Source organism: Oculina patagonica, chromosome 8 (assembly GCF_052425735.1).
Source record: "Oculina patagonica isolate OP01 chromosome 8, crgOcupat, whole genome shotgun sequence".
NCBI lineage: Eukaryota > Metazoa > Cnidaria > Anthozoa > Scleractinia > Oculinidae > Oculina > Oculina patagonica.
The window spans coordinates 30,933,844-30,950,277 of record NC_135765.1 but is presented as its reverse complement, the minus strand read 5'-3'; the positions used below and the strand labels follow the sequence as shown (position 1 = coordinate 30,950,277).

At 37.4% G+C, this 16,434-nt stretch overlaps 2 protein-coding genes across 2 annotated transcripts in view; one reads left to right on the top strand and one right to left on the bottom strand.

Moving 5' to 3' along the window:
• Nucleotides 1–8,244: 8,244 nt before the first annotated feature.
• Nucleotides 8,245–16,300, bottom strand: LOC144662376 (uncharacterized). The gene is made up of 5 exons (XM_078523170.1): nt 16,273–16,300; nt 12,772–12,888; nt 11,382–11,531; nt 10,341–10,497; nt 8,245–8,373 (listed from the first exon to the last, which is right to left on the bottom strand). Exons 2-5 carry the CDS (start codon nt 12,881–12,883, stop codon nt 8,358–8,360), a joined length of 435 nt encoding a protein of 144 aa, XP_078379296.1. The 5' UTR covers nt 12,884–12,888; nt 16,273–16,300; the 3' UTR covers nt 8,245–8,357.
• LOC144662374 (uncharacterized) overlaps nt 12,056–16,434 on the top strand; it is a 29,707-nt gene continuing 25,328 nt past the window's right edge. Inside the window, exon 1 of the mRNA XM_078523168.1 lies at nt 12,056–12,544. The gene's annotated coding sequence lies outside the window, so the exon portion shown is untranslated. The remainder of the gene's footprint in view (nt 12,545–16,434) is intronic.

The window sequence follows — 16,434 nt, the reverse complement described above, 5'->3', positions numbered from 1 at the left end:
GCAACATGATGTAGATTATTCTGTATGTGCTAACAAACCATCAAAAGATCAGGTTAAATGTAAAAACGAAGCTGATAAAAAGATGGTAAAAGCCCATGCTTGATGCTATCCCATGGAAGGACAGACAATGGGGTCATGCCATTGCTCGTAATACCATTGCAACAAAGGAAAAATTGGGTTTAGGTGTTAAAAAGCCAAAAAAAAACGTAAAAAGCCGTCGGGTGAAGAAAACTGGCAAGAAAAATTAGCTGATGAATTACACAAACCAATAAAACGTAACTTTACTCGACGGCGTGTTATTGTGAATCACCTTGATGAAATATGGTGCTCGGATTTGGTTGAAATGCAACAGTTCAGTAAATGGAACAATGGATTCAGATATCTTCTTATGGTACTTGATGTTTTCAGTAAATATGGTTGGATAGTACCTCTAAAAGACAAAAAAGGTGAAACTGTAACTCAAGCATTCAAAACAATATTCAAAGAGGGGCGTAAACCACAATATCTTTGGACTGATAAAGAGAAAGAGTATTACAATAAAAATATGAAGGAGCTTTTGGAAAAGAATGGTATAACACTATACTCAACCGAAAATGAAGAGAAAAGTACCGTATGCGAACGATGGAATAGGACAATTAAAACCCGAATGTGGAAACAATTCACTGCTCAAGGTAATACGACGTACCTCGATATGCTACCCAAGCTGTTAAAACAGTATAATAATACCAAACACTCAAGTATTAAAATGACACCCGTAGAAGCAAGCAAAAAGAAGAATGAAGGGATTGTTTACTTTAATCTGTATGGTGATATGGAGCAAGTATCATCTAAGCCAAAATTTAAAATAGGTGACAAGGTTCGAATATCTAAGTATAAAAGGAAGGTTTTCGACAAAGGTTATACCCCAAACTGGACAGAAGAGGTTTTTACAATTGACAAAATACAACATACCAATCCTATTACTTACAAATTAAAGGATTTGAATAATGAAAAAATACAAGGTAGCTTTTACGAACCCGAACTGTTAAAAGCAAAACAGGATGTATTCAGAATTGATAAAGTGATCCGTAGAGACTACAAAAAGAAACAGGCTCTTGTCAAATGGAAAGGATATAATGATGATTTTAATAGTTGGATACCAATGAAGGATCTACAACATATATAAACGCACTATTAATGATATAAGAAATTAATATATTGTGTTATTAATATATAACAATTGATGTTTTGGAATGATAATATTGTTAATGGCCGATACCAGAGATGGTTTACCAAAGAAGACAAAATGAAAGCTATAAGGCGCACAAAAGCCCGTTATATGCGAAATACACGATGGTTTTGTGAGCAATGTAAAAAAGAGTACAGTCTGGGTAGCAAGTGGACCCATATAAGACAATCCCATTCGAACGCAGTATAAAAAAAGTTTGAAAAAGAGTATAAGAAGTTTTTTTTATTTTGAACCTAGGGTTGAGTTAGGGTTGGTTTTTCAGGCTTGGTTTTACAGGCTTGGTTTTCTAGGGTTTGAATTTCAGTTTTTGATTCTAATATTTGATTCCAATATTTGAATCCATTTTTGTCCCATATTTTGTATCCAGCACTGGAAGTAGTGATGTACTACATCTCTAAGGCAAATTTGCCTCAGAGTGTAGTACATTACTACTCCAGTCCACAAGTTAAAGACACATCAAGACCACCCCACTGTGAATTGCCATAGCACAGACAAAATTATAGTCAATATCTTATATGTTTTTAAGAGAATTACATAAGAACCAAGGCATGTCTTGTCTTGCCTTACATTGACATGCAATAATTTGGAAATACTATGCTCGTAACAGTTTAAGACAGAATCCACCAGGAATTTGAGTAACATTAATTTTAGTTACACAAAAATTGAGCACCAGAATAATTTAAATCCTTGTGTTCTTTCATACCTTGTTAAAGGCTTGACATGTGATAACACCAACATAACACCAACAACAGTTCTTTATCAGTGGGGATTGAAGAAAAAATGGAAACATCATCACACAGTTGACCCATATGCAAAAACACTCCAGGATGTCACGGGACTGTTTGGTGTCCGTCTGCCAATTTCTAACTTCAAATTCCAATGTTAAATTCACATTAAATTTTCAATATTTCTTAGTTGTCTAAATTTTACTAATTCTTTTAAAAAAACTATCACCTGCCAAACATCCCCAAAAATCACTCAAAAAATTACAAAATACCGCAATACATAGATACATGGGATGAGTGAAGTTTCCTTGGATTCCTTGAAACACCAACAAGATATTTCCGTTTAAGGTGGCTGATAATGGGTTTCAGTATTTCCCAGTCCTTATACTTTGGCTCAGGACTAAAAGCCTTCATCAATTGCTATTACAGTAATGGTATGAAACAAATGTTCAATCATTCATCAACAAGTTGTGATCATTTTCTTGACAATAGTAGTTCCCCGGTAAACAGTTGTAGTACTGTCCCATCAAAGTGCAATGCCTGGAAAATACCGAAAAGCACACGACCTTCAGGTGAAACCGCACCTTACAGTATTACCAATACACTGCACTTTGCTAAGTCTTAAAACTTTACATTTTCTAGTCGTCTACTTCAATCGTTTATTTGTATTGTGTGAAATACATTTATAAATTGAAACCATCATGTCATTAAGTAATAATGCAATCTCGACAACGTTCTAGATATTATATTATGCACACTAATACAGCTCATGCAAGCCCTGTGACTTACACAAACACAGTCGGACTGAGTGCTACTTAAGTAACTGCTTCGTGGTTTCTGCTGTACTGAACCCTGCCTTTCAAGGCAAAGCGCCCGATTTTAAGCTTCTCAAGCTTCTCAATGTTCTTGTTTACTTTACTTTTGCTCGCAACATTTGGTCTCTGTGTATAAATTACACTAAGTTTACCACTTAATGCAAATTCAAGTAAACACTCTGCAAAATAAATTGTTTGCACTAGGTTTACACCACATTTGCGCGAGATACAAATAAGCACCTTTACTCTCAATTTACTCGGATTTGCCATGGAAGCAAACGTTTAGATTTGTTATAGGTGTTCGCCTGTGTCAAAGGAATAATTTTGCCTTAATTGCGCTCACATTTGCCAGGGAGCAAATATGTGAATTTACCAAATTTTTACTACTGAGGCAAGAGTTTAAATTCAGTTTACTTCAATTTTCCTAAAAATTTGCTCTCATTGGAAGAACAGTCTGTTCCAATGTTTCGTATTTCCACTTCCCAAGCTAGCTTGCGAAAAGTGAAGTAGCGGCAGTGATGAGTGGCGGCTATATTCGCAGGCTGGCTATAAAATTTTCAATTATGAATTATTTATCACCTGATAAGACTCGACTATAGTCTTGAAATCATCATCCCCCAACCATGAAACACTACGACCTACCTCGCTTGTGTTATGGCTCATATCTCACTAGCGGAAGAGCTATATATAGTATATTACTTCAGTGGAAGCTCTCCAAACAGACCCTGTAATAGGTGGTCATGCATCTCTAGTTATGGCTACAATGGTATAACCAGACGTGTCTTTGACATCTTAGTTTTAGAGAATCATTTCTGTAAGCAGGAAGTTATAGTTTTGAATACTTTTTGTGTCTCATATTTGGCCATTTCCGGAGCTTCGATGGTTGCCAGTGTACAGCCATTTTCACTATTTAGACAGAAAATTGATCGTTGGGCTGATAGTTGCCCCTTGGAAATTCCAAGGTGCAACTTTCAGACCGATAGTTCCGAGACAGAAAAAATCTATTGTTTTTATTGTTCACCACTAAATTGTCTTCCGTGCGCCCATACAAAAACCAGCATCGTGAACTATTGTTTACTTTTCAGGATGAAAAACTCAATTAAAAGCCGAAATTTAACAAGCGAAACAAAACCAAAAAAGGAACACACTAAATGCAGTGAATTTGGTTGTTTTTTTTTTTTGTCTGCAGGCACGCTTGTTTAAGCTAACCCGTCTATGTTGTTTAACAAGCAGGACGCCACTGCGTGCAAATTTTGGCGAAAAAACAAAACAAGCTTAAGTTGTATATTAACTTCACAATCTATCATGAGCTATGCGCTAATTAAACAAAAGATAGCAAAAATAATGTTTGCATTAAGGCGTTGATTGCAAACTATGCGCTAATTATACAAAAGGGGATAGCCCGGGCGTGCTGCAAAACCGCTACGAGTCAGGAATTTCATTTCAGTTTTGATAGTAAATCGTTGCAGGCATACTCGGTCGACTTTTGGGCAATCTGCAATCAGGCCCTCTTCTTTGCTTGGGCGGGAGGACAGAGAAAAAAAAGACTAAGGGCAAAATTGTACTTACATTCACCATTGTGAAATTGGAGTCGTTTTGACAAGTTCAAGCTTTTTTGATATAATCAAAGTCTCTTCGAGATATCGACAATTTTGCATGAAGTATGAGTCGAAGGTTTATCCTGTGCATTGTTCTTCGAACTTATCATTACAGTTTCTTTGTAGTTTAATTTAACAATTTCCTATCTTCGCGGAGGAAATGCAGCCATATAATTTTGTCAAAAATGGCTCGTTCGCGCCGGGTATTTATACACATATTCCTTAACATTACACAAATAAACAGTGCAAATTTCAGCGAGATCTGACAATTCTATACTTTAAAACTGCAAGGACCTTTCGAGGCAGTCGATTACGGCAGCGAAATTAGCAAATGAAACAGCAAAATATGCGTTCGACGCTTTGTTTTTGCGACGCTATATTTGAATTGTTATAGGTAGACCGCTAAAAAAAAAAATAAAAAAAATGGGGGGGACCAAAAAAAAAAAAAACAATATATTTAAAAAAAAAAGAATTTTGCTGTCTTTGACTGAAATTCCACTCGAACTGCGTAGATACGATCGCATGTTGTAAAGCCGATTCATGTAACATTGCTCTCGACGCGACGTAACTGCTAGTGATTATTTATTCGTGTTTTAGTTACGCAATCCATTGTTTGTGCGACGCTTTTTATAGATCGCCTTTCAGACACACGTGCGTTGAGATAAGAAAGCTGACATGTCACTTTTAAAATTGTTATATAACGTTTGTAAATGTGACAAGTCACGTTTTTTCCACGAAATCGCAAGTGATCACCCACAGCGAAAATTTATCCCTTGAGAAATTGAAACAGTCCCTTGAGAAATTAAAAAAGTCCCTTGAGAGTTTACCAATATGTGGTTCCAAATTTTGTCCACTAACCCCTATTCTACGTTTTTAGCTTGTAAACAAGCAAAAACGTCGAAAAAATGGTAACGCCATTCATGTCACACAATGTTTTTGTCGCAAACTACACGTTTTGCTGCTTTCTACAAGTAGCCGTGTGATCTGCCGGTGCATTTTTTGAGCCGGACTGCAGGCCCGTAGGGTGGATTTTGTTGAGGGGGGTTCTTTTTTGGGAGGAATTTTTTAGCGCTGGATGCGCGAACACGAGCGCGAATGGCGCGAGCCTCTTGGGGGGTCTGGGGGCAAGCCCCCCCCGGAAATTTTGCAAATTTAGGTTCTCTCAAGTGCCATTACCTGCGTTTTGACATCATTTCTGAGGTGGGATGCATTTTCCTTCTATATAATTAGCTCTTCGGAAGGTAATTTTTATTCTAAAAAAATCTGAAACATTCAGAAATGAGTGTGTGCAGTTAGACATCTTGTAAGTTTGGTTTCTGACAAATGCGCATGCTTGCTTATCCTGACTACTAACGCTAGTTCTGATTGCCACGGGAGCCACAACAAGGATGGAAAGCAAGACGATCATCAATTAACCAATCCAAAAGATTAGAACTTCTCATTATAGTGCCAAAATGTTGCGGCTTCCTCCGATAATCCTGGCAAGGAAGGTATTCGTCAGTGTAATTGACGGGTCGCAGTTTATTTATTGTTTTGTGTAAAAAAAATTATCTTTTCAACCCTCCAAAAATGCCTACGTCAGAATTTTTTAGGGGGTTCGTTCGAACCCCTCGAACCCCCCCCCCCCCCCACCCTCCTGGCCTGGGACTTCACTTTAAAACTATTTTTTTTATTTAGCAAGAACTGCGTCGATTTTTAATTATTCCTGCACAGTTGGCCGTCGAAGTCGCCTTTCACAAAAAGTAGAATGTTACTTTGCACGGTATGTGTTGGAAATATTTTAGATTTGGTTAGTAAGACACTTCTCAAGACCTCAGCAACTGACATTGGCAATGTACAGTATTGGTACGAACTTGAATGAAATTTTTCACAAGATCGGTAAAGCTATCGATTGAAAAAATTGACTTCCAAATGAAAACTTTAATTAATTAAATGTTAATTGATTGTTGTTTTAATGCAACTTTATTGCGGCTTGCATACTTTGAAAGTCTTCAGATAATTCAAAAGGTTACTTCCTTCCTTCTGATCTCAGTGTTATTTTTCATGTATTAACTATTTGAAGTGGCTCTCATTGATGAAAACAAAACGTTTTTTCATTCAACTGCTTGAAGTATTTATAGACGCGAAAATATTGGCTTAATCAAATTACATTCTGCACGAAATATTTTCTATCCTTTTGTCCCGAAACTTTGAGGAAATTGAAATTTTTGTTGGACAGTACTGCATAAAAGGCAGTTTATAGAACTTTGCCACATTTTGACGGAATTCAGGCTTTTCAAAGACTGCCGGTAAACGGCTGTATCTTGTCTGGGGCCTGATTACATGGAATTTCCGCCCGGTTTCCAGGCTGGAATTTTGTTGCGATTACATGGAGAATTTCAGCCCGGGTTGAACACTTTAAACTGACTAAAAACTAATCGGAGCAGCCATTTTCTTTCGTTGAAAACCATCACCGCGCATCCGTAAGCTCACTTTCAGCCCGGGCTGAAATTTGAACGCGATTACATGAGGTTTTTCAGCCCGTTTGCTTGGGCTGAGATTTCCAGCCCGGTTTCAAAAACTGGTTGTCAGGAGACTGTTTGGTGTCCGTCTATCAATTTCTAATCTAAATTCTAATTTTAAAATCACATTAAATTTTCATAATTTTTTTTATAAATTGAGACCATTATGTCATAAAGTAATAATGCAATCTACATTCTAGATATTATGTTATGCACACTAACTAAAGGCAGCTCATGCAAAACCGTGTGACTTACGCAAACCTCGGACTGAGTGTTACTTCAGTAACTGATTCGTGGTTTTTGCGGTACTGAACCCTGCCTTTCAAGTCAAAGTGGATATACTACTTATTAACCGAGAGTGAGGTCATTACAGGGGAATCTTAGACCGAGGCCTTGATGTATTGACCGAGCGACAGCGAGGTCAATACATCAAGGTCGGGTCTGAGTTCCCCTGTATGACCGAACGGACGAGGTTAATAAGTTATTTATTATATGGCCTTTAAGCACTATTCAAAAGAGTATTATCAAGAAAAAAACACTGGAGGTAAAACTCGCTCTCCTCTCTTGGCTCTCTTCGTCGCTCATACTAAAGAGTATCGGTATGCTTAATTTTTCTTTCAGTACTGTATTGAAAAGATAGTTATATTTTGTCGGCATTTTTTTTGTTTTTGCCCCCTCGCTAGTAGCTTTTACTCACAACTCAAAAACCGTCGAGCCGAGAAAATCCCATTGCCCGGTCATTACAAGAAAATAATCCCGCTCAGCAGCCAATCAGAGCGCGCGTACTAGTAGCCATATAATAAAGTTAATTATTAACCGCCCGATTTTAAGCTTTTCAAGCTTCTTCAGTTGTTTACTTGATAAACTCGCATTGCTAACGTCGTCATAGCCTCTTGCCTATTCCGCCGATGCGATAGAATTAGACAACCAGTTCGTAAATTAAACAAACAGTTTTACCTTATTCTTATCTCTTAATTAGATGCACGAGAAAAACTGAATACTATTCGACGCTTAAGCCGGCGAACGATGTAAAAATTGTAGCATACTCTTCAATGTTGACAAAAGTAAACATCGTTTCTATGTGGAAAGCAACGTGTAAGGTGAATAAGCCTTGGGGTTATATTTCTCAAGTTCACTTATATTTTCCAATTAAGGTACCACTCAAACAGACTGTTTGAGCACTGGAGTTTTTACATGACCAATTGGCGTTTCAAGCGCTGATATGTCCACGTGCCGAGAAAATTTTAACCAATAGCTGAAACGAGCGCTGTCTGAACGCAATTTGAAACGATCCCCATTTTTGCTGAGTATCCTGGACCATTAGGACCTCATTTGTCCAAGCTGACATACAGAAAGAAAGAAATATTTGACACGCTATTCGGCAATATTGCTTTTATTTTTCACTTTGTCTTGTGATACACACAAAGTTGTATTAAACTTCCTCGCACTGCTGTGCGGCAATATTGCTGCCTTCTGCTGGATTGGCCACATTAAATATCATAGAGGCTGGGGAAACAAAAGAAAAACACAAGTTTTATTGTAATTTATTGTTACTCAGTTTGAATGTAGTTTATATAATAATTAAAAATTAATAAATAATTAATCTTTGGAGCAGACACGATCACTGTAATCGTGTTGGCATTGTAACTGTTACTGGACTGTTGTCGTTATATAGACTTTTTCCTTTTGTTAAGCCCTGGCCAAACGGTAACGCAAGTGGACGCAAGTAGTCGCAAGTTGAACTTGCGTACAAACTTGCGTTGGGTGGCCAAACGGACTCGCAAGTACACGCAAGTTGTCAAAAAAGCCATTTAAATGCTACTGCGCGCGAAACAATTCAGTATTTGATAGAAGCAGCAAAACTTGCGTTAACTTGCGTTGGGTGGCCAAACGGTGAAAAACTTGCGTTCACTTGCGTGCAAATTTGATCTCGACCAAAGTGAACGCAAGTCATCGCGAGTCAACGCAAGTGCACCCAAGTCCTGGCCCAACGGAAACGCAAGTAAACGCAAGTTGAAAACTTGCGTCCACTTGCATCTCCGTTTGGCCAGGCCTTTAATCCATCATGCAGATCAAATATTTTTCGCGCGCGCAACTGGTCTTAACGCGTCACGTGACGCAGCCAAAACTTGAGAAAATCAGAAGATTTCCCCCAAGTAATATTTCCCAGTTTTCGAACTTAGTAAAATGTTAAACTGAATGGAACTGAACAGTTTAAATAGGCTGGTTAAGAATATTTTGAACGCCGAATGGAATTACTTTGACAGTTAAAAGCTTTGCGAAAAGGTCTCCCAAAATGAGCGGCCTTGTGTAAAAGATATTTGAAGTAAAATAAACACAACAACCTCCGTTTGGCTTAAAGTTTGGCTTCAAAATTATGCAAATTCAAAATTGCGCTCCTCAGAACAGATATTGTCTGCTGAGAAATATCAAGGTATATTTTGTGAAAAAGTGCTAAATCATTTAAGCTGTGGCCTACGATATGTTGTCGCGAGTAAACGACATAAATCTGGTTTAAAGGGTTTTATTTGCAACACTCGTCGAAAGCTTATTTGCTTGGCTTGTTGCAAATGGCTCAGTGCTTCGAATTCTCGAAAGGTTTGCTACAGCAAGCGCCATGTTCCTTGGATAACACATCACGAATCACTGTAATTGATCTAAACTCTATTTTAATTGCTTCCAAGAAACGTTGTTAACAATGCTAATTCCAGAAAACATTTGACTGCAACAACAATCTTTATTTAACCCTAAACATAGAAAAGGAAGAAAATTACATAGAATAAAAACTAAAGTAAAAAGAGTGTTGGCTTCCTAAAATAACTAAGGAGTTAACAAATCTAGGAAGCCAAATTACATAAAATAAATTACAGTATTAGGGTCGGAAAAACACAAAAACAACATAAAACACAACACAAACAAGTAAAGGGAAATAAATCAAATACATTTTACAAATTAAGGGGAAAAGAACTGCAATTATACTAGCTAGGAAATGAGATGAATAAACAAAGCTTAAAGCAGCAAATAAATCATTGAAAAGGCAAGAAAACTCGTTACCGTAGGAAAATCAGAGACGAAAGCAAACATTAATATTTGTGCAGCAATTCTTTTTTTAATATTCTTTAAGTTTTCTAAAAGAGGTTGACTTTATACCTTTCTCAAGGGAGTTCCATACCTTTGGTCCTTGAAAGCGAATATCGAAAAATTCTATAATTAGTTCTAGCTCGAGGCAAGTAATAAGATTGATTTGCTGCACTTCGTGTATTATAGTTATAATGTTAAGGACTGAATTGGGATCAATTTAGGTTTCTGGGAAACTGCTCACCTACCCCTCCCCAAACCTAACATTTTGCCCAAAGCGATAAATAAGGGTTAATGTTAGGTTTGGGGAGGGGGTAGATGAGCAGTTTCCCAGAAACCTAAATTGATCCCTGAATTGCATCTATATCACCAGTTACTGTTTGGCTTATTCTTACCATCCATTATACCAGCCGAGGTGACACATGCAGCACTTGGCCCCTGCCAAACAATTTATGTCGCCCGTCGAATGGTGGCGCTCTCCATATCTGCAGGACGATCGACACCTTCGGGAGTAACAACCACGCCTGCTGCAGTCACTGCCGCAGTCGCGGTCTTGAGGTGAAAACAAGATAGTAAGAGATGGGATCGGATGAGATGTATAATCTCTTAGGTCAAGTAAAAATCAAACAAACAAATGTTTCTCGTCCGGATTTCTATAAAAAAGAGAGCGGGCGGGCGCTTTTTCTTGTTATTTTTTATTTAGTTGCATTCCTTAACTTACCTGTGTTGTGTAAATATAGATGTTATTTCCCTCCCTCTTCAAGTTCCCCAGAAGCGAACTTGCAATTAAATAAATCCTGCAATTTAATTGACTTATCCAGTACGGACCTAGCGTACCGAGACTTTAAAATTTTGGCCTGAGTTCGTATTAAACGTAGACAAAAGCCATGTCTTACAGAATTTCCAACTACGTTCAAAGTGAAAGTAACGCTTGTTGGTTTTTGTTTGTTCCAACGTTTTCAATAACAAATAATAAAAAAAAGAGAGCAGCACCAAAAAATGAAGCGGGCGGGGACGAGAAACATTTGTTTTTTTTTTACTTAGCCTTAGAAGAATATTTTAGGTTCTTAATAGGTTCTTATTTTCTGAAGAAAATTTACATTGTTGCTAATAGAACTTTTAGTGATATTCGGCCTAATTCTTGTATAAAATTCGCATACCAGATAAGTGTTTATGTCAAAATGAAGTACTAATCCTGCGGAACATAACATTATATACATGTACACGTACAATCAGTAATGCCTTGTATAACATATTTTCCCAAAAGTTAACGTCTTTTAACAATTTTAGAAAATAAGAACCTTTTTCCAAATTTTAGGCTAAATAGGTTCTTTTAGAAAGGGGGTATAATTTGCAAATTATAGCCTAACAGGTTCTTAAATGTTACGTTCTTACTCGCGAGTTTTTACTGTATTTATCCAAGAAATTAGACAAACCTTTATATGCATATTTCTTATGAAAACACCAAGGAACACCTCTAACGCTGTCGTCAAAACAACACCCTCTTTCTTCACATTGTTGTTTCGTCACCCCTCCATAGCCACAGTCTTTACGATCTGCAGGCGCCATAACGCAGGTACCGGTATCTATAAACAGAACAATACAACAAAATGGCGGTTACGCTAAACGGACAAAGACGGAGATTATTATATTCCACATTTATTGTTTGGCATAATTCTATAATGCCTAGCGGTAGAGCGGAAGTGGTACTGGTACTGGAAGTACCACAACATCGATAACATCAATAATATAGTTACCGTATTTATTCGATTAAGCGCCCTGTGCGCCTATTAAATTTTTAGACCGTGAGAGTGGGCGCTTATTCGAGGCTGGGCGCTTATTAAATATTCACGATTTTCAGCAAATAGTAAGTTTATTTTTGTAACAAAACAATAAATAATAACAAAACGTGAAGATGTACCAAAACAGAATTTTTACTGTTCATTGAACGTTTTTGTAAAATACTAAGAAAACTCGGTCATAGTGGAAGTCTTCTTAGTAGTATTAAGTCAATTTCAATAATCAATACTCCTCTTGTGCACTTCTTTTTTTTTTGTGGGGTGGAGGGTGGGCGCTTATTAACTTTTCCTACCTTCAGGGTGGGCGCTTATTAACTTTTCCTACCTTCAGGGTGGGCGCTTATTCGAGGTGGGCGCTTATTCGAGGTTGGGCGCTTAATCGAATAAATACGGTATGTAATGTTTTTGAGTTCCATACCGTGAAATATCCCACGATTGACTTGATTTTTCAGTATACATGTGCATAAGAGCCTTTAAGCGAGTGTGTATACAAAGAAAAATCAAGTCACAAGCCTCTTAAATACGCATAACAGTTAATTAAGCTAACTTGACTTATCCGGACAACGTAAAGAAAGGTACAATGAGCGAACATAATTCGATACTTGTAAAGCTTTCAATGTGACCGAGTCCGGTTTAGATTCGTCCATATGCTTTTCGAATAGCTAACAGAATAGCGCAAAAATACGTCGTCCTGGAGGCGGTAAGTCATTGAGAATTCCTTTTTTAGGATTTTTGTTTTGCAGGAAATGGGCAAAGATCGAGCAAGGTCTTCCACCCCCACTCCACGCACCTTTGACGAGGTAAGTCAAAATTTACCCCTGAGAAAAAAAATTCAAAGTGCCGACATGATGCCTCCCCCTTTTAGAAAATCATCCTGATTTTTTAAGACCTTTAAATATATTCAAAGATCATGCAAAGAATGCCGATGGAGCTATCCCCTCGAAAATCGGCACATACAATAGAAAAAAGATGAGATTCTACTAACCGGATTAAAAGTAAAGTTAGCAATTGTAGAGAAGTCTCTTACCTCCACGTTTGTCATACAGCCAATCGTCATTTTCCGGCTGATACTGTTTGGCCAGAACCACTGCCACTGCCACAATGACAAACACCAATATAATCTTATGAAAGGAAGACATGTTGGCTGAAATGGAAAGAAACGATGTCAGTAAATGAGTTCTGGGGTAATTTGAAAGGCGTCATGGCATTTTCATTGTCGTTGCTATTATAAATGATAACGTTAAGGTATCTCGATTGACCCTTTCACTCCTAAACGCGCATTGGAGGTGCAGTCATTGATTCACTTGTGACGTAGTCAATTAGCACGTCAGTGGAATTTCGTGATAAGAATCTAATAGAGCTTGGATCGACCTTTCTACAGGACTGTTCATTTTGAATATCGGTTGCATTTTAACAGAGCTAATCAAAGAAAAACAAAATCCATTTTTGGTGCAAAATCGTTGCTTAAGGACGTTTGCACAAAAATTTTCTACTCGATAGATTTCTTTAATTTTTTTGCTGCGGTCAGATAATGAGTTACTTATGTCGGAAATGCAAAAAAAAAAAGTGGGGGTCACCGACTTCGTTTCAGAGAAAAAGCGTGTGGGAAACTACCCTAATTTTGGAAAATTGGCGCACGCTAATTCAGCATGGTTTGCAGGGTTTATTGTTAAAAATATCGAAGATGAGTAAACGGAGGCTAAAGATCTTAATCACATTTTGTAGACGTGCGTCTGTTGCGTTAAAAATTCTTAGTTTTGCCATTTTTTTTGTTAAATTTAACCCTGATAAAACGAATTTTAAACTGTCGTACGGCATAAAGGAAAGCTCAAAAAGTGGAATTCAAACCGTCAATGTGACAAAAAAAATCAAACTTCCACTCGATAGATTTTTTTTATTTCTCACAAAACGTAGATATCAATTGACAAAAGTAGTCCATTAAGAAAAAAGTAGGGCCACCGACCATTTAAGAGAGTAAATAGCAAGCGAAGCGAGCGGAACGGCAACCCACCCTATATGTTCTTAGAAATTTTACTCAGCGCGCGCGCTCAAAGTATGGCGTGGCATGGCGTTGCGATATGAATTACGTGCGCAGTAGGGATGCGCATAAACAATTAGCGCGAACGTCCTTAAACAGGCCAGTACACCTGTAATTGGTCAAGGTTCCCTTTTTCAGGGTTTTTCAATGATAACGTCAAAACCTTTTTTGGCCAAAAGAAAGGATATGAAGAGTAGAAAGTAACGAGAATAAGAAAGCGGAAAAAAAGGAAGCAAAAGGGGCAAAAAAAATTGGAACGGTTCAGCAAAAAAAAAAAAAAATCCAAATTTTGGCTTATGCGCATGCACCAAAGTAAAATATTGCACATTTTTATTCAGAATCTTTATCAAAATTTTGCTGAAGTCGGTTCTTTAGCAAAGTTGAGGTAAATTCAAGACCATAGCACTAAAATTTCAGTTTAGCGGCTAAAAATACGCGTTTTTGGGGGAAAATTTGGGAGTCAAAGAGTTAAGCTTTTTTCTGGGACATACCTAAAGATCATGCATGGCCTTTTAGCAGCCTTCCCTGACTCGGATCGGTATGAAAATTTCACCATATATTGAAGTTTGATTCAAATATATTTTTTAAGGAAATCGATATTTCCATGGCAGCAATAAACAGAAAACCGCCAATTCAGCAAAACCTGAGCTTTACGCGGGAATCAGAATTCTCGTTTAAAAACTAAAATAAACATCTTAAACTGTAGTGTACTGCAAATAAAATGTTAAGGAATAAAAAATCTGTATGTTTGCCGGTCTTGTTTGATTTTGAATAAATCGTAAAAAAGTTTCAAATTGTACATTTTGCATAATGATAATAAATGGACCGAGACAACAAACACGACGTTGATAAAGTTACCTCAAATAATAACTCAAAAATGTGCATTTAACTTATCTTTCGGCGCCTTGAAAGTTTTGTTGCGTCTCTTCATCGCGATTCCGAGAATTCTAATTTTCCTTCAATCAAAATATCGCGGGCTGCTTTCCAAGTTCTCAAAGCCTCAACGGCTTACTTGTCTTTGTACTGTGTACTTTTACGCTTGGACTGTGTAAGCAAAGAATCTACTTGCATAATTTTGGGCGGCCGAAAGCAGCAAGATTCATACTCAGCTAACCCCTCTATGTTTCGCCAATTCGAAACTAGCAGGACGCCACTGCATGCATATTGTGGCGACTTGATAAAACAAGCTTAAGTTGTGAAAAACACGGATCATACATTATCATCACAATCTATATAGCCATGCCGCGCTAATAAAACAATTAAAAGATAGCAAAAAAATGTTGACGTGAATAATATGCTTTGTTTGCAATAAGGCCTTGATTACAAACTATGCTGAACGTACAGCAATAACAATTCAATGGTGACTGAGTTTGAATGTATTTTCCCGGCGCCAAAGTTTGGCCAGGCAACTTGTTACTGGACTGAAAGCATATGATAGCAAATACCTAATTAACAAGCTAAGCGTAAAGTATTTTAGAGCTAACGGCGTCGATAAACATCACAAAAAGTTTATTCTGCTACCTTGTCGTTATGTTATCGAGTTGCTTACAGAAATTTTCAAAAAAAAAAATCACCGTGTAGTGTTATCTACGCTTTAACTATTATGTAACAATTCTTGGCAGACTATATCTATGTAGGAATAACCTGCGATCAGACACTTTTTTGGAAACGAAGAGGAAAAAACAACCCGAACTGATAATGTAGGAATGTTAATTTAATAGTTACAGGAGGCCAAAGCGGGGTCGTAACGAGGTAAATCTTCCCATCACTGATTCAAACTTATGACAAATCTTGATTCCTAAGTCCACTAAAAAAAATTGATACTGCCGGCAGTTAAATCGATTGTGGGATTCCTTTCATGATATTTTAAATACAGATATAAACGGCAGAGCCACTAGACAAGCTGAAGAAAACTGCTTAACTCACTGATTTGGAAGTAAGAGCGGCTATATGCAATTAGGCAAATATGCTTTTCAGAAAGCTCTTTTTAAAATATGATTGCCAAATAACAAAGGTTGTACTAATCTTGGAAGACAAAAAATTCACATTGGAAAAAACTCCTCCCTTCGACTTCACAAAGGTATAAACAGCAAATTCAAAGGAAAAGATCAATTGAATTATCATAAGAACAGTTCTTTTGGAGAACGCGCTTTTTTGTTTATATGTAAATAATTTAAATCGTCTACTCATATTTAATCCTTATGATTTTCTTACCTTGCGCAACTATCTTATAGCAGATTGGGAAAATTCTTAACTGATCACATACTAGACAGCGGCGCGCAATCATTAAAAGCAAGCGCGCATTAACTGCTTTGGTTTTCAAAAACAAGTCCGATAATATGTTCCGTAGTCCAATCCAGCGACATGCGTTCCGTTCGAGTGTCTTACCAAGTGTCACCGAGGTTTCTTCCGAACTCAGCGGCGTGACCGGTGCACGATTCTGTGGTCATTACGGCGGTATTTTTAAAACAACTAATGGTATGGACTTACCTTTGAGAAAATCAGAGCCACTAGACAAGCTGAATCAAACTAATCAACTCACTGGCTTGTAGGTAAGAGCGGCTATATCCAATTAGGCAGATATGATTTCCAGAAAGCTCTTTTCAAATTATGATTGCCAAATAACAATGGTCACACTAATCTTGGAAGACA

Coding starts and splice junctions, on each gene's coding strand:
- LOC144662376 (XM_078523170.1), bottom strand. CDS start 12,883: ATGTCTTCCTTTCATAAGATTATATTGGTGTTTGTCATTGTGGCAGTG. Junction 11,532..12,771: donor GCTGTATGACAAACGTGGAG/GTAAGAGACTTC, acceptor TTCTGTTTATAG/ATACCGGTACCTGCGTTATG. Junction 10,498..11,381: donor TAAGAAATATGCATATAAAG/GTTTGTCTAATT, acceptor TTTCACCTCAAG/ACCGCGACTGCGGCAGTGAC.